We start from the raw sequence: 18,344 nt of genomic DNA, 5'->3' as shown, positions 1-18,344 counted from the left end.
GAATGGGGGCAGATGAAATTGTCAGATAGAGAATGCTCTGCTTAGCTCAGTATTATGCATGCAGACTGACAGCTATTTTCCACTCTAGGATTCGAGATGTTTCTCTGTTCCCCTCATTATGGAAATGCAAGGATTCAGCATGAGGTACAGGCAGTCCTCGAACTTACTTAGTAACATGGTTGTTCAGTGAATTTGGCTTCCTCGTTGACTTTGCTGGTGAGAAGGTCGCAAAAAGGGATCACGTGACCCCCCGGGACACCGCAACCATCATAAATATGAGTCAGTTGCCAAGCAACCTAGAACTAAGGAGAAATTTCCTGGCAGTGAGAACAATGAACCAGTGGAACAACTTGCCTCCAGAAGTTGTGAATGCTCCAACACTGGGAGTTTTTAATAAGATGTTGGATAACCATTTGTCTGAAGTAGTGTAGCAGGAGTGAAATCCAGTAGGTTCTGACAGGTTCTGGAGAACCGGTAGCGGAAATTTTGAGTAATTTGGAGAACGGGCAAATACCACCTCTGGTTGGCCCCAGAGTGGGGTGGGAATGGGGATTTTGCAATAACCTTCTCCCAGAAGTGGGGAGAGAATGGGGATTTTGCAGTATCCCCCTTGCCATGCCCACCAAGTCAAACCACGCCCACCAAGCCACACCCACAGAACCAGTAGTAAAAAAAATTGAATTTCACCACTGGAGGTTTCCTGCCTAAGCAGGGGGTTGGACTAGAAGACCTCCAAGATCCGTTCCAACTCTGTTATTCTATTCTATTCTATTCTATTCTATTCTATTCTATTCTATTCTATTCTATTCTATTCTATTCTATTCTATTCTATTCCATTCCATTCCATTCCATTCCATTCCATTCCACTCCACTCCACTCCACTCCACTCCACTCCACTCCACTCCATTCCATTCCATTCCATTCCATTCCATTCCATTCCATTCCATTCCATTCCATTCTATTCTATTCTATTCTATTCTATTCTATTCTATTCTATTCTATTCTATTCTAGTCTAGTCTAGTCTAGTCTAGTCTAGTCTAGTCTAGTCTACTCTAGTCTACTCTAGTCTAGTCTTATTTCTATTCCATTCCATTCTATTCTATTTTATTCTATTCTTACGACCATAGTTGAGACCCAAATTTCTGTTGCTAAGTGAGACATCTGTTAAGTGAGTTTTGCCACATTTTAAGGACCTTTCTCGCCACAGTTCTTAAGCAACTCACTGCCATTGTTAAGTTAGTCATACGGTTATTAAGTGAATCTGGTTGACTTGGCTTTGGTGTAAGGTCTCCTGCTTGAGCAGGGGGTTGGACTAGATGACTCAAAAGGTTCCTTCCAACTCTCTTGTTAGAAGTTTTTTGCTTGTCAGAAGGATACAAAAAGGGGATCACATGACCCCGGGACATTGCAACCATCATAAATATGAGCCCATTGCCAAGAGTCTGAATTTTGAATACATGAGCATGGGGATGTTGCAATGGTCGTACGTGTGAAAAATGGTCATAAGTCCCTTTTTCAGTAACTTTGAATGGTCACTAAATGAATTTTTGTAAGTCATGGACTACTGTACTTCACATCTGAAGTATATGTTAACTACTAACTTACAAGCAACAGATGTGCAAAAGCGCATCTTATTTTAAATATAATTTCACTTTCGTAAAAACTGCAAGACATTATGTACAAATGTACAAATTGGGTGTAACATACCCAGAAAAAAAGAAAAAGAAAAAGAGATTTCTAATGAATTGAATTCACAGGGAACATTTACTGGAGAAAACTTCAAAATCGAGAAAGAAACTGGGAGGAGGAGAAATTTATAAGTGCTCCTGTTTCTAGATATCGAAACACGCCTCTTTGATTATACTTAAGGAGGAACACGGAAAACAAAGACAGCTTGCAAAGAAGAAGAATATAAAAAACTATCAGCAATCTGATAAATTTAAGGTCAGAGTAAGTTTTACTTCTTACCTTGCCTACAAGTTTTGGAAACGGGGGTCTCTGATTTTCGGGAATTAAAATTTGAGGAGCAACAATGGACCTTCTTTGTCGTACGCTTCCAAGACCATCTTCTGCTTTAAAGCGCTCCTGAGAAGGAATAGAACAATGAATTAAATTAGACCATGGCTTGCAAGGACACCACAATTCATTGTTACTCTTGAGAACAATCACCTGTCAGAGTTCCAAGTAACACCCCCAACGAAATAAATCTCCGAGGCTTGAGTTTCCTCAAAGTTCCATTTTATTAGAGATGTCATATTGGCACATCTGGGAAAACCCGAATCTGAGAGCTTCCAGGTTTTCCCCATCCAAAGAAAAGTTCAAGTCCCTTCCCAGCAACCACAAGTTCATCACATGATCCAATCAAAGCACCATCCCAACTGAACATGCCTCCTAGTTCCAGCCTTCCAGGTGCGGGGCAAGATGTCCTTGACTCTCTGAGAAAGGAATGTTATTATGACTATATATCACTCTGGCTCCACACAATCCCCCCCTCCCAGTTTCCCAGTAAATGTGGCAGGTCTGAAGGCCCAATGCAAAAGATGGCGTCCAGGCCTGACATCACCACAATGTCCATGAGCCTAAGACCAAGTAATAAGCTTTCAGTAACCATTTGCACAATTTGTCCAAGCATAATACAGGTAGACCTCAACTTACGAGCCCAGCTGAGCCCAAATTATCTATCACTAAGAGAGACATTTGTCAATGTCCCATGTTATGGCCTGCCGTGGGTCTTTGCCACGACTTGGAAGAATTAGAAGGATCTGACCTCTATGTTCTTGGACTGATAGAGCTCTTTGTTCCCTTCCTAGCAAATGAAAAGACACAACCGGTCTTGTGAATTGAGTCCTGGGAGTGAATCCAGGAGTGGATTATCTAAATAAGATTGTAGCATCGCTGTAACTGATCACAAAATCCATCCATCGCAATTCAAAATGTGCAAACAGCCAACACAGATGCAAAGAGTTTTTCTTTCTTTCTTTCTTTCTTTCTTTCTTTCTTTCTTTCTTTCTTTCTTTCTTTCTTTCTTTCTTTCTTTCTTTCTTTCTTTTTTCTTCCTCCTTCTTCCTTTCCTTTCCTTTCCTTTCTCCTTTCCTTTCCATTTTTCCCTTTATTTCCCTTTCTCTTTCCTTTCTCCTTTCCTTTCCCCTTCCCTTCTTCTTCTTTCCTCTTTTCCTTTATTTTCCCTTTCATTCTCTATCCATTTTCCTTTCCTTTCCTTTCCTTTCCTTTCCTTTCCTTTCCTTTCCTTTCCTTTCCTTTCCATCGACTGCTTCGTCTGATTTTTGCAGCCCTGATCCGCTACTCCTACGTTTTCCCAGTATTCTTGTTAAATTAAGTTCACATGCAAATTCCGTACCATGTTTTGTTTTGGCTTAGTCAGAGAATGATTCATGCAAGCGCTGTAGTCTTTTATCACAATATTATGTGGTGTTATATGAGTTTGTTTAACTGGTAATATTAACGTGCCAAATCTGGATGTAACCTTACTTTGAATTGGTAGATTTCTCCCCCCCCACCCACCCCCACCCCCCACAACCTTGGTCTTTTTGAATAACTTGCTGGTAGAATGGTAGGAGTTGAAAAAAGAGGTTTTTTTTTGCATGAGGCTGTCTTAGCTCTAATTATCACTATTAATTGAGAAGGACTAGGTCTATAATTTAAACTGCAGATCCCATTTGGGAATCAGGCCTGCTGACTGTGCTAATTAATAGGGCCTTTTTGTGTTGCAATCTGAATACGTACTATTGCCACTTAAAATTTTCAGGGCTTCGGTTTTAAGCCTGCACACATCCCTGAATATATTTATTTATTGTCAGATTCAAAGCCCACCAATTTGCACAAACCTTCACTGCAGCTTACAGCATTTCAAAATGATACAAAATATAAAACAACAGAACAGTACGATTATGATCCCGTTTTATCACTTTCATGTTCAGAATAATGATAGAGGAGAATATTTATAGCTCAGGGTTGAAAGGAGGGGCCTTTGGACCTCTCTGAGTTGGTTTACTTGAAGAGGTTTCATGGCCCAACTAGATAACATCATCGGTGCTAGAAGGAAGTTCGGTTTGTGGGGAGGGGGAGGAGTAGGAACAGTAAGTAGACTGTGGGGTCCTTGGTGTACATGGAGCTTGGTTGTTTTTTTGCAGTCGCTTCATTACCCAGTTATGATGTTACTTAGTTTGGTAATGAAATGTCTACAAGAAAACAACCAAGCTCTGGGAGCACCAAGGACTGATCTATCTATCTATCTATCTATCTATCTATCTATCTATCTATCTATCTATCAATCTTCTTCATCATCTATCTTCATCATCATCTATTTATCATCTATCTATCTATCTATCTATCTATCTATCTATCTATCTATCTATCTATTCAGGGGTGGGCTTCAAAATTTTTAGCAAGGGGTTCTCTGGGCTGGGTAGGCGTGGCCATAGTGGGCATGGTCTAGTTGGCTTCCTGCACCACGGTGTGTGTGTGGGGGGCATTTTTGCCCTCCCCAGGCTCCAGAGGTTTTCTTCGAGCCTCCGGGAGGGTGAAAATGGCCTCTCCAGGCTCCAGAGGCCTCTGGAGGTCAGAAATGGATCTGTTTCCGGCCTTCCCGAACTTCCAGTAGGCTCATTTTTCGCCTTCCTCAAGCCTCCGTGCGTGCCCTGCACTTACCTGCATCCAAAATGGGCCACGTGGGGACTCTGAACTGCACAGAATCTTAGCTAGAGGTCCTCCTGAACCCCTACAAACCCCCAGCAACCCATCCTCTATCTATCTATCTATCTATCTATCTATCTATCTATCTATCTATCTATCTACCTATCATCATCTATCAACTGTCATTTGTAAAAATTATTATCCGTCCATCTTACCACACGATAACTCTAGGTAGCTTAAAGCTTGTAAAAGTTCTCTGGTTTTTAGACATGTTAGACTTTTGATCCATACCCATACAAGCTAATATACTGATTCAATTTGAAAAAAAAAAAAAGGGGGGGGGAGGGAGGGAAAATCCTGACCATTATTGAGGGTTTGTCAACATCAGACATAGCCTCTCCAATCTGCTTGTTTATCTCTCCACCTATCTGCTGGGAAAATCTCCCAGGGACCCTAATGTCTTTTACAATTTAAATGAATGGCCAGCCTGCCTACTACTAACAAGCACCATTATTCTTCGCCACAAAATCTTCATTACAAGTTGTCAAGGGAATGAGTGAAAGCATGGACTGCCATCTATCACCATGAGAACCAAACTCATCCTTGGTGAGACGATCCATATGTATCCCATTATGGCTGACCAAGGGAGCAGTGGTTTATTTCTATTTGATGCCCGGTAATATATGAGTTCAGCTCGGTTTGATAGAGCAGAAATGAAGCAGTAACATTTTCGCATAGTTTAAATTAATAAAATTCACTTTCCAATTTGGTAGAATCCCCAATGGCAATTGCAAGGAAATAGCTCCAGTTTCCTGATGCCACAAAAACAGCCTGAAGCTGGAATCGGTTCAAATATTTGGGGTGGGGGTGTAGCTGACTTTTAGAGGGTTTAAGGAGAGTTGAGAGGTAGTGAAAATTTTTTTCCAGATGTTTCATTTTATTAAAATAATAATAAAAACTCCAAAAAGAGAAAAAAAAATGTTGAGCACCTATATACTGCACGAGTCAAAAAGGGGGCTGTGAAAATATTTACAGACCCCTTGCATCCTAGACATAAATTGTTTCAACTTCTACCCTCAAAATGACACTATAGAGCACCGCACACCAGAACAACTAGACACAAGAACAGTTTTTTCCTAAACGCCATCACAAACAAATAATTCCCTCAACACTGTCAAACTATTCACTAAGTCTGCATTACTATTACTATTAATCTTCTCATCATTCCTATCACCCATCTCCTCCCACTGATGACTGTATGTCCGTAACTTGTTGCTGTATCCTTATGATTTATATTGATTGTTTCCTAGTATGATTTACCTTATGACTATCATTAAGTGTTGTACCTTATGATTCTTAACAAATGGATCCTTTCTTTTTATGTACACTGAGAGCATATGCACCAAAGACAAATTCCTTGTGTGTCCAATCACACTTGGCTAATAAAGAAGAAAAAAAGAAAGAAAGAAAGAAAGAAAGAAAGAAAGAAAGAAAGAAAGAAAGAAAGAAAGAAAAAATAAATTACAAGATTAAAATTTTAAAATCCACTGTTAACAAACTATTATTGTACTCAATTTACAGAACATTTACCGTGGCTTTATGATCCCAATATTAATCCTGATTCATCCTTGAGAATAGGGAACAATGAGGAGTTACAAGAACACAGGGAAAGAAATGGGAAGGTTAGATATAACCCATCTCTTAGGGGCAGAAACACTTCTTTTCATTTGCACAAAAAAAAAAAAAAAAAAAATTGAAACGCAGCTCCTAGTTTACTTCCTATTCATTTGAGAATTTCCCCCTTCTTTCCTGTTAAAATAATAATAATGATACAATGATACTTTGGGGGAAGTGTGAGGTCTATACAAGGTTATGGACCTCTTGTTTAGACAAGGATCAATAAAGAGATGGGGAAGACTGCAGTTGGATCAAGGCTTCTTTAGCGATTTGTTATGTCCAATCGTGGCAGCTACATTGCCAGATTAATGGGGAAATTGATCTTGTCTGGAATGCAATAAGTTCTTGCCTTCAAAGAGATGCTCGGGATATAATTAATATCTGTCCAGGATAAAAAAGAAAAGGCTTCCTTAAATTAAGTGCAGCTCCTAGCCTGAATTAATCCATCATGTTCTTGTTCCTTAGCAATAATCTAGACCAGGGCTTCCCAACTGGGGGTGATATTCCAGGGGATGCGAAAACTTGAATTTAGACGTTTCAGAATTATAGTATAATTATATCAGATGTGGGTTTCACATAATTTTACCACCGATTCACCGCGCACCAAAAATGTGAGCATGCACAGCTTGCACGCAAGCTGCACATGTGCTTTGCTCGCACATGCATCTTACATGCATGCACGTGGCTTAGAAAACGTGGCTAAATAGGATGGCATAGTGCCAGGGCGGCTGAGTGGGGGCAGGCCCACCCACAGGTCACCACTACCGGTCTGAACCGGCTGAATATCACCATTGAATTATATGCATATAATTATTTTTTTACGGGGTGCTGGAATATATCAGAAGGGTGCAGGGTATATGTCTGATCTAGACATAGATTCCTGTTCCTGTTGAACGTCTTCCCAGATCTAACCCTGCTTCAGTAGAATTGACCGGGTGCTGCTACTTCTTGTCATCTCTCAAGTAAACCTTGGCACAGGATTCCTGGTTCATTTAGTGACCGCTCGAAGTTCCAATGGCACTGAAACAAGGGACCATTTTTCACACTTACGACCGTTGTCGTAAGCCCCATGATCACGTGATTCAGATTGAGACATTTGGCCACCGACTCTTATTTATGACAGTTGCAGTGTCCCCCGGGTCACGTGATCCCCTTTTGTGACCAAAGTCAAGGAGGAAGCCAGTTTCACTTAACAACCATGTCCCTCAGTCAACTTCAGCGCTTCACTTAACAGCCGTAAACGGGGCCAAAATTGGCTTAACAAAGTGTGTCACTTAGCAACAGAAACGTTGGGCTCAATTGTGGTCGTACGTCGAGGACTACCTGTACAAAACCGGCAAGCAAGCCCATGCCGTTATACAAGCCCATGCATGTTGATAGTTAATGCTTTCCAAATATTTGCCGAATCCTTGTTTGTTTTATTCAAACAATCTCGCATTTATGAACGACCCGTTTTGAAAACTCCGCCAGTACACCAAGCTCAAGAGGATGTTACTTTCATGAAGGAGAACAGCTGCTTAAATAAATCAGAGATCAATTACTCCTTTTTTTATATAAAGGGCTGTTTGCTTACAGACACCTGCCTGGGAACAAGCCACTCCTTTTCTCAGCTCCCCTTCTTCTGATAACTCTCAGTAGAGACAGCAGTTTTCATGGGAACAAAGTAAACCGAATACGGTTTATTTATTATTGCTTAAAAAAAAAAAGAAAAAAAAAAGAAAAATCCAAAACGCAAAGATAATTATAATGCAAATCCGTTCAAAAACTATATCTAAAAAGTGCTTTAAAGGTGAAGCGAAAAACCCACAACAGGAAAAAAAGAAAAGGAAGTATACCCTTGTAGCTGTTTTACAGTGACAATATAGTTAGTTATGGTGAAGACATCCAGCTTCCTCCTTCTACAGTTTCCTAAAGGCTGAGGGGTCGAAGCCAGGGGTACCCAAACTTATCGACACATCATTTAGCAATGCAACTCCTGAAAGTAATTAAATCTAAAACCAAGAACATTTGCCCATTTGGATCAGACCATATGACTATCCCATAGCATTGCAGATGCAAAATAAATGTGACCTACATTTAAATATACATATTTATCTTTATCTGAGATTGTTCTTGTTACTTGATTCTCCTCCTCCTCCTCCTCCTCCTCCTCCTCCTCCTCCTCTTTGCAAACCCCACTTCCTTCTATCACTGATGATGTTACCTAGTTGGGTCACAAAACTGTCTGCAAGAAAACAACCAAGCTCAGAGAGCATCCAGGACCCCACAAACCTTTAATGTGGGACTTGGTTTAATGAACCCCCCTCCTCCTCCTCTCTCCTTCTCGACTACCACTCCTTTTTCTTCTTCCTCCTCCTCCTCCTTTTTTTAACCACTGCTTCTCCTTCTCCTTCTTTCTCCTTCTGCACAATCACTCCTCCTCCTCCTCCTCCTCCTCCTCCTCCTCCTCCTCCTCCTCCTCCTCCTCCTCCTCCTCCTCCTTTCACCACTGCTTCTCCTCCTCTTCTCCTTCTCCACTACCACTCCTTCCCCCTCCTCCTCTTCCTTGCTGTCTAAGCATAAATTATTCTCTAGGACAATTGGCAGAAAAAAGCAAAAAAACACCTTTGGATTGGCTGTTTTTTTTAGCCACCAACAGGGCAAGCTATTTCTTCTATCATTATTTACATTACTGGGCATATTTTCATTTGAGCCAGCTGTAAATTCTGCCTACAGCTGGGATGATAGCGTCCTGCTCATTAAACAGAATGATTGTGCAATGCTACACTAACCATTAAATGTATCCTGGGTGATCAGGCGTGCAACCGCCTAACCAAAAGAAATTTAACTGGTCTGACCTCTCAACTGGGGTCTTCAGAGGGCAGTCATTTTTTTATTATTATTATTTTTGCAACAAGAGAAAAATCATCAGCGTCTATGTTTATTTTAGATGATTTATCAATGCTTTTCTGAGGCTTAAAGGGCTAAATCATCTTTTTGGTTATCATACTGATGTATTATTCTCATTGTGGTCCGTTGTCATTTTTTATTATAATAAACCAACCAACCAACCAACCAACCAACTAGGGAAGCATAGCAGAAGACCCTATACCACTTCAGACAAATGGTTATCCAATCTCTTCTTAATATCCTCCAGTGATGGAGCACCCACAACTTCTGGTGGCAAGCTGTTCCACTGATTAACTGGATTTCTCCTTAGTTCTAGATTGTTTCTGTCCTGGATGAGTTTCCATCCATTGCTTCTTGTCCTGACCTCAGGTGCTTTGGAGAATAGCTTGACTCCCTCTTGTTTGTGGCAGCCCCTGAGATATTGGAAGACTGCTCTCATGTCTCCCCTAGTCCTTCTTTTCATTAAACTAGGCAAACCCAATTCCTGCAAATATTCTTCATATTTTTTAGCCTCCATATCCTCCAGGACTGTCCATTGTTTGGGGAAAAAATATCAAACCACCAGATTTGTTATGGATGCATTCTCTTGTCTAGTTAAAAAAATATTCACAACTGGGAGACAAGCTGTACATTCCTTGAAGAGTACATATTTGCAATACAGAAGATGATTTATATCTTGTCACTCTATACTATTAGTCATAACACCATTGTCTGGGATGTCTTCACAGAATATAACTTCAGCCTGAATTCATTAGTTCCCAAGAATCTCGTTGCGGGCAAAGAAATATGATTTGCTAATCAGTTTCACCCTTCCTTTCACTCATGTGCCACTCACCAAAATGATAGGCATGGGTTATTTTCTTGAAAAATCTACCACAGCCATGACGTTTTGCATTGCAAATGGGTTTCAGGTAAACTCTCTTCCTATCAGGCTTTCATACATCTGCAGAAAGTAATTCCGAAAATATGCATTTCCCCCCCCCACTTTTTTTTTTTTAAAGTTGGCAGTCTAGAAAAGAAAGTAAACTTCTCAAGAAGGTTGAACAACTTTTTCCAGACCAAGATCTGCACATTTATGGGCCAGGATGAAAAGTACAATTTGAGTAATTGAACATTCATTAAGATTACATGGAACGGAACAGAACAGAATAACAGAATTGGAAAAAGTGGGGGGAGTGCAGGGAGGTCCCACACGCCTGCGTGGGGACGGAGCACACTGAATTATGGGTGTGGGCACACATGCGCATGACCCCCCCCACGTGACCCCTGCTTTTGGCACACGACAGCAAAAATGTTAGCCATCACTGATATAGGATCTTCTGCTTGAGCAGGAGTTGGACTAGAAGACCTCCCAGGTCCCTTCTGATTTTTGTTTTCCTGTTATTCTCATCCTAAATGTGCAATATTGCCCCCAACTAATTCAAATGATCAGGCTGTCAATCCTTTCCCTGCCCAATGTCATACTTCACCCTTCCTGCCAAGATTTCATTGCAGCTGACACCCTACTCCAAGTGTGACTTTAAAAGTAATAAATATGAAAGTGTACGTCTCCATCTAATATTCCATGACATGCCATTATAGATACTGGTTCGGATGCTCATTCAATATGGATTCCATTCTATGATGAGAACGAAGCACAAAAACAATTTCTCGTTTCCCTAAAGCCATAGCGCGGTGTGTAAAAATTACTTTTAGATATTTTATTGGCTTTAGCAAGCAAGCACACCTCTCCCTTGCTGGAGGTCGGCATTGAAATAAAAATGATCCATATGAATCTATGGAAACTCTACTGGCATCCTTACATGGGGAAGGCACTTTAAACAAATATAATGAGAAGAGAAGTTTGAGCACACAGCAGGGGTCCTTTGCAAATTCCTTCTGGGGTTGGAGGGATGGTATGTAACCAGAAATAATTCCCTCTCTCAACAAAGGAAACACGGTGAGATCTAAAAAGTGGGATCAGCTTGCAAGATTGATGAGTGAGCAAGGAGAACGATCCTCCCCCTAAAAATCACAGCAGTGGGCCAACCTTCTGCTTCCTTGGTGAAAAATTAGTTTGGATATATTTGAACGTCTGTCTGTTAAAAGCTGAGGTTCATTTTATTTTGCCTTCATTTGCTCTCTCATCAGTTCAACAGGTTTAGCTTTTCCCTAAGAAAAGGGTTGGATAGTGACATTGAATAAAATAGAATAGAATAACAAAGTTGGAAGGGACCTTGAAAGTCTTCCAGTCCAACTCCCTGCTTTGGTTTTCCATGGTAGCAATTCACAGCAACTTCCTTGAAGAGTTATCAAGATGAAAGCGCAATTTAGAGAGATTTATTTATTTAGTGCATGGTTTTGGTCACACTGAAACCCAGACGTCTACAATGGTATTACAGAATAATTCAGAGTGCAGTAGAAAGTTAAGTCCTTCACCCAAATCTCCATTATGCCTAGAAAGATCCAAGGAATGGATGTTCTGCTTGTTGTCAAACTGTTTCTTCATTGCTGACAGAGAATAATCATGACACGCTTACTTAAGAGGTAGGCGGAGACCCTACCACTCATTTTTTTTAAAAAATTCCAGTTTACTCCACCTTTCTATCTTCCCAAAGAACCAAAAAAAAAAAAAAGAAAGAAAGAAAGAATGCAACTGCCTTAATCCATTTCACAGTCTGGTCTTGGCATTTATTCTTCCTCCCAATTACTTAACGGACGTTAACTGCTTGGTGTGAAGAGCTTAACAATTCGGTACACAAAGTTGCAAATACGGTCAAACACTTAAGGTGCGACCTTATATCACACAGTTCCATGTAATACGCCAACGAAATGCAATTATTGGGGGGCAGTAAGAAAATGTTTAGCTTATTTCATGGGGATTCCAAGTAAAAGTGTAGGAAAAAGCTTCTCATTAAGCTTATGAAAAGACAAGATGGTGCTTTTTAAAAACATTTTTCTCCCTCTTTGCACATATTAGTTCCTCCTGGGCCCATTTACTGGTGGCATTTCATAGCACGTGAGCAACTGATTATGAAAAGGAGATACACCATACTTTGTTTTGGTCACCGCACTATTAAAAAAAAGATGTTGAGACTCTAGAAAGAATGCAGAGAAGAGCAACCAAGATGATTAGGGGACTGGAGGCTAAAACAAACAATGAACAATTGTAGGAATTGGGCATGGCTAGTGTAGTGAAGAGAAGGACCAGGGGAGACATGATAGCCATCTTCCAATATCTGAGGGGCTGCCACAGAGAGGAGGGGGTCAAACTATTTTTCAAAGCACCTGAAGGCCAAACAAGGAATAATGGATGGAAACTGAACAAGGAGAGATTCAACCTGGAAATAAGGAGAAATTTTCTGACAGTGAGAGAAATGAACCAATGGAACAGCTTGCCTTCAGAAGTTGTGGGAGCCTCATCACTGGAGGCTTCCAAGAAGAAATTGGAGTGCCATTTGACAGAAATGGTGTAGGGTCTCCTGCTTGGGCTGGACTAGATGACCTACAAGGTCCATTTCAACTCTGTTAATCTGTTTGTTTTCTCAATAAAGTATTGAGGTGCCCCAAATTTGCATAGCAGAAAAGTAAATGAGAAAACAATGAATAAGGTCCCCTTCCAGAGAGGGCAATGTGGTAGAAGTTAAACCAAGAGGGAAAACTGATGAGTATTGTGATGTACCATAGAAGATACCTTCACCCAGTCGGCTAAAATTAAACAATTACAGTTGAGTTTCCCCAAATTTGACAAATGGAATTTCCATTCTTCAATCTAAACAGATTGTCCTTGCTCACTCAAGATGAAGAGGGAATAAATCACAGCTTATTTCTTCATTCATTCATTCATCCATTCATTCCCCACTTTTATTATTTTCACAAATAACTCAAGGTAGTGAACATATCCAATACAAGTTCCCCCTCCTGTTTTCCCCACAACAATAACCCTGTGAGGTGAGTTGGACTGAAGGAGCATGACTCGCCCAAGATCACTCAGTTGGCTTTCATGGCTAAGGTGGGATTTGAACTCCTGGTTTCCTGCGTTCTAGCCTGGTGCCTTCAGCACTACACCAAACTGGCTTTATTTAAAGAGAGTCACATAGAGGCTCCTTAAAACCATCACAATTAACTATCTACACTGCACATTAACAGATACATCCAAATTCACCTTGTCTCTGATGATCAAGGACAGCAGAAACTTATGAAGCTCATTTAAGGGAGCCATTGCCAACCTTCGGATGAATTGCTCCTGAGGAACTCACAGCTTACAAACGGACGTCCTCTGTTCCAATCCTATGACGCAACCATAGGATCCTCAGCTTGAATTGCCCTGGCTTTAGACTCAGACAAAGCCCTTGCTGAACATCCAGGATTGATGCGGTCATCACCTTTTTTTTCCTTTCTGCAACTCACACTTTCATTTCGCCACGCTGCTCAAGAAGAATCGGGGACGACAATTTAATGAACTCTCGGTTATTACAACAGCAACGGCGTGAAGATGACTTTGGTACCTGCTGTGTCTTAATCATCTGAGTTCTTGCTTAGAAGAATGCTTCTTGATCGCTAGGAAGAGTAGGAGTTGGTCTGTCGGAGAAGAAAAATAAGGCACCGAGGTCTGTTTTCCATTTTCCGATCTGCTGGGAAGGCCAGTGTTAAAATGAGATGCCCCCTCTGCTACTTATACGGTTCTTTGAATGACTCTGAATGAGCCCATCCTAACTTGCTCCAAGATTCAGACAGAGAGAGCAACTAGAGATAAAATTACAGGAGTTTATTTCTTTTGGTTAAAAAAAATAAGCCAATGTAACAATATCATTTTCCAAGAGAGAGAACTATTCTTGCTTCCATTGAATACCAAGCTTCTATTCCTGATCATTAAATTCCAATTTGTATTTAATATTTCAAACAGCATTCAGGTGCCTGAGTGTGAATTGATTTCTCTGTCTGTGAATTTTTCTCTTCTACCGCGGCTGCACTTTTTTTAAAAAAAACACACATTTATGTAGTTATTTCTCCATAAAGATCAGATATGAGAATAGAGTTACTTTCTTCACAGCACCCCAGCACAATTTCTCCTTGATGTATGCATTTTTTTCTTCATCCCACATTGGTTCTCAGAATAGATAATAATTAAAATTCACAGACCTTTAGATTATAATTGCAGGGAGAGTTGCATGTAAGCAGATATCTCTTCAGGAACTGTGCTTGTTCTTCAGTCGTTGTGTTCAACTCTTTGTGACCCCATGGACCACAGCACGCCAGCCTCTCCTGTCCTCCATTGTCTCTTGGAGCTTGTCCAAGTTCATGTTCATTGTGTGGATGACACTATCTAACCTTCTCATTCTCTGCCATCTCTTTCTCTTATTGCTTTCCCAACACCTTTTCCAATGAATCCTTTTTTCTCATTAGGTACCCAAAGTTTTGAGTTTCACTATCAGCTCTTCAGGTATAATGAGAACAAAATACTATTGTTAAGGAACCCCAATAATTGCAGAGTTTGTTGAATTCCCAGAAACTCAACACCATGTATAGAATAGAATAACAGAGTTGGAAGGGACCTTGGAGGTCTTCTAGTCCAACCCCCTGCCCAGGCAGGAAACCCTACACCACTTCAGACAAATGGTTATCCAACCTCTTCTTAAAAATGTCCAGTGTTGGGGCATCCACAACTTCTGCAGGCAAGTTGTTCCATTTATTAATTGTTCTAACTGTCAGGAAATTTCTCCTTAGTTCTAGGTTGCTTCTCTCCTTGATTAGCTTCCACCCATTGCTTCTTGTCTTGCCCTCAGGTGCTTTGGAGAATAGCTTGGCTCCCTCTTCTTTGTGGCAGCCCCTGAGATATTGGAACACTGCTACCATGTCTCCCCTAGTCCTTCTTTTCATTAAACTAGACATACCCAGTTCCTGCAACCGTTCTTCATATGTTTTAACCTCCAGTCCCCTAATCCTCTTTGTTGCTCTTCTCTGTGCTCTTTCTAGAGTCTCCACATCTTTTTTACCTTGTGGTGACCAAAACTGAATGCAGTATTCCAAGTGTGGTCTTACCAAGGCCTTATAAAGTGGTATTAGCACTTCACATGATCTTGATTCTAACCCTCTGTTTATGCAGCCTAGAACTGTGTTGGCTTTTTTGATAGCTGCTGCACACTGTAGTAATAATTGATTTTATGCTGGCCCGACCAGATTCGGACCAATAATCACACCCATATGTATGTCTGAAGGAGTTCTAAAGATGTATTTTAGAAAGAAAGAATACAAACATTGGAGAAACAGGGTCCTGTCTTATATCTCCAGCAGTAATTCTTTAACTTCACCTCAGGATATTCTAAAGCTGACAAAAAAATCATTTCAACTAAGATGACAAACTTCCTAGGAAATCAATTCACATCATTTATCCTTGAACAGCCCATCGTTCCTTTGTCTTCCTTTCTCTTCTCATTTCTGGAAACATAAATGAAAATTTTTCACATAAACCTAGAATTTAGAATGACAGAGTTGGAAGGGACCTTGGAGGTCTTCTAGTCCAACCCCCTGCTTGAGCAGGAAACCCTATACCCAAGGTTGGCAACCTTAAACACTCAAAGAGCCATTTGGACCTGTTTCCCACAGAAAAGAAAACACGAGGAACCACAAAAACCTTCCTGTGCCTGACTATTTCCTGAGCGGCCACATAACTAGCATATGTAGTTGAATTAAACATTATTTGCTTCTTAAACTTTTCTTTTCTTGGATTTATCCATGGTTGGCCTACCGGGGGTCGAAAAGTTCAATAAATCGCGTGCCGGCAGGAACCACACATTGATGGTTTTGACTCATATGTTAAGCAACAGGGAGCCACAGCAGGGGGATGAAAGAGCCATAGATTGCTGACCGCTGCCCTATACCATTCCAGACAAGTGGCTTTCCAATCTATTTTTGAAAGCCTCCAGTGATGGATCACCCTCAACTTCTGAAGACAAACTGTTCCACTGGTTAGTTGTTCTCACTGTCAGGGAATTTCTCCTCAGTTTTAGGTTGCTTCTTCCCTTGGTTAGTTTCCATCCTTTGTTTCTTGTCCTACCTTCAGGTGCTTTGGAGAATAGGTTGACTCCTTCAACTTTGTTGGAGCCCCTCAAAAATTAACCTAAAGTTAAATTGCTGGCGTATAAGACAATCTTGGGAAATATATCTTTTTTTTTTTATTTGATTTATATGCCGCCCTTCTCCGGAGACTCAGGGCGGCTTACTGTGCGTTAAGCAATAGCCTTCATACTTTTGTATATTTATACAAAGTCAGCTTATTGCCCCCACAAACTGGGTCCTCATTTAACCTACCTTAGAAAGGATGGAAGGCTGAGTCAACCTTGAGCCTGGTAAGATTCGAACCTGCAGAAATTGCAGGCAGCTGGTCTTAATAACAGGGTGCTTTAGATCACTGTACTACCAAGGCTCCTTCTTATTCTTTATATGTAGGTCGCTAGCCAGCAGGATGGGGTTCTGCCTTGCCCTGAATTCCATCAGCCACTCCCTGCTAAGTATTTTCAGAAGAAGGAGAAACATTCCGATCATCTCAGCGAGAACACCAACCCAGCATTGAGCAGAGTCATGCCTAGATATGCCTGAGATTGCCAGCTTGCTTTTAAGCTGTTACAACCTAGTATGTTTCACTGTGGCAGTGACAGAGGTGAACTAACAAGAGGGATCAGGTCCATACATTGTATTTCTACTGGAAGCAATTGGGAAGGTTCAGAACCATAAAAAGAAAATGTCTCTCGCTAAGCCATGAAAGAGACTCACATCCTAGGAGGAGCATTCACAAGGGTGGGCTTCAAAAATTTTAGCAAGGGGTTCTCTGCCCAGTTGTTGGATGGGCATGGCCATGATGGGCATGGCCTAGTCGTCCTCCTGCACCACGGGGGGGGGGCGTTTTTGCCCTCCCCAAGCTCCAGAGGCTTTTCTAACTAACCGAAGTAGTGAATTCCTGGTCTAGCACATCTCAATTCAAAATTCAAACCAGTTGCTATGCAAATGCAACGTAACTTTTCATGTTCAAAAATTTTCTCTCCTTACAACACTCTTGTTCAAAAACAGCTTCAAGGTAAAACTAACTTTATTTATTATTTATCTAACTGTATTATTTTTGGCACGAGGGCAAGAAAGTTATATTGCTAACTGCTCTGCCCCTCCCCCACCCCTGGCTATTCTCTGTTGTCTTCTATTCAAGCTGTTGTATTTGCAATTCAGACAAAAACAGCTGTGATCACTAATCAAGAACTATTCGTTTGTGCTTATTACAGACTCTTCATTATATAAAGGTTTTAACTGGGTCTGTATATATGTGAGGAGGGAAAATACACTTCCTGTTTAGAGGAAGATCACAAATACATCATGAAGTAATGCAATTTTGCAACATCCAATATGTCTGATTCATCCTCTAAATAGCCATGAAAGGAATTTTGTATCACATACAAAGTCAAAATTATTATCTGCCCCTCCCCCTCCTTGAATCTCAAAAGCATTCTGCTCTTTTTTTATTTATTTATTTATTTAAAACAATACATCAAAAAAAAAAAGAAATAGTCAAACAAATGATCGCGACAGGAACTTTACATGATATTTACACTTTCTACGGTATGTAGGCTTCAGTCAGATTTAACATATATTAAACATAATCCTGGTTATACTTGACTTTTTGGGCGTCTGTTGTTCAACCAAACGTACCATTTGTCCCAACATTGGAAATATACGGAGTCCTTTTGATCTCTCAATGCTTTAGTCAGTCTGTCGGCTTCCGCATAATCCAAAATTTTCTCCAAAATCAAATCTTCAGCCGGCATTCTGCTCTTAATGTGCAAGCTCAGGCTTTATATAATATTGAATTCCAAAGAAAGGTACTTTCATGTTCTCAGCTGATTCTGTTGTCCAGATTAAGTGTTTTAATCAAAAGTTACTTAGGAGGCAGCTCAGTTCCACTCAAGGGAATTCAAACTATGCTGCCTCATTGTTCAAGGCTGTAAGAGCAGACTTTCCAGAATGCAGTCAACTCAAGTTTCTAGAGGAGTTATGGCTGGCTTGAGACAGTTTTCAGTGAAGGAGGAAGAGGAAAGGAGAGAAGCTGACACAGAGAGGATTAAGAGAGAAAATATGAAAGAGAATGAGAAAAATTATG

At 40.6% G+C, this 18,344-nt stretch overlaps 1 protein-coding gene across 1 annotated transcript in view; it reads right to left on the bottom strand.

Annotated features, from left to right (window-relative positions):
- Window positions 1–18,344, bottom strand: part of CDH13 (cadherin 13) — a 443,006-nt gene that overhangs the window by 225,124 nt on the left and 199,538 nt on the right. Inside the window, exon 4 of the mRNA XM_070952954.1 lies at window positions 1,970–2,086. Within this exon, the coding sequence (XP_070809055.1) occupies window positions 1,970–2,086 (117 nt within the window). The remainder of the gene's footprint in view (window positions 1–1,969; window positions 2,087–18,344) is intronic.

Source organism: Pituophis catenifer, unplaced genomic scaffold (genome assembly GCF_029215685.1).
Source record: "Pituophis catenifer annectens isolate HBS135680 unplaced genomic scaffold, rPitCat1.0.hap2 SCAF_13, whole genome shotgun sequence".
Lineage (NCBI taxonomy): Eukaryota > Metazoa > Chordata > Lepidosauria > Squamata > Colubridae > Pituophis > Pituophis catenifer.
This window is presented reverse-complemented; position numbering and strand designations above follow the sequence as displayed.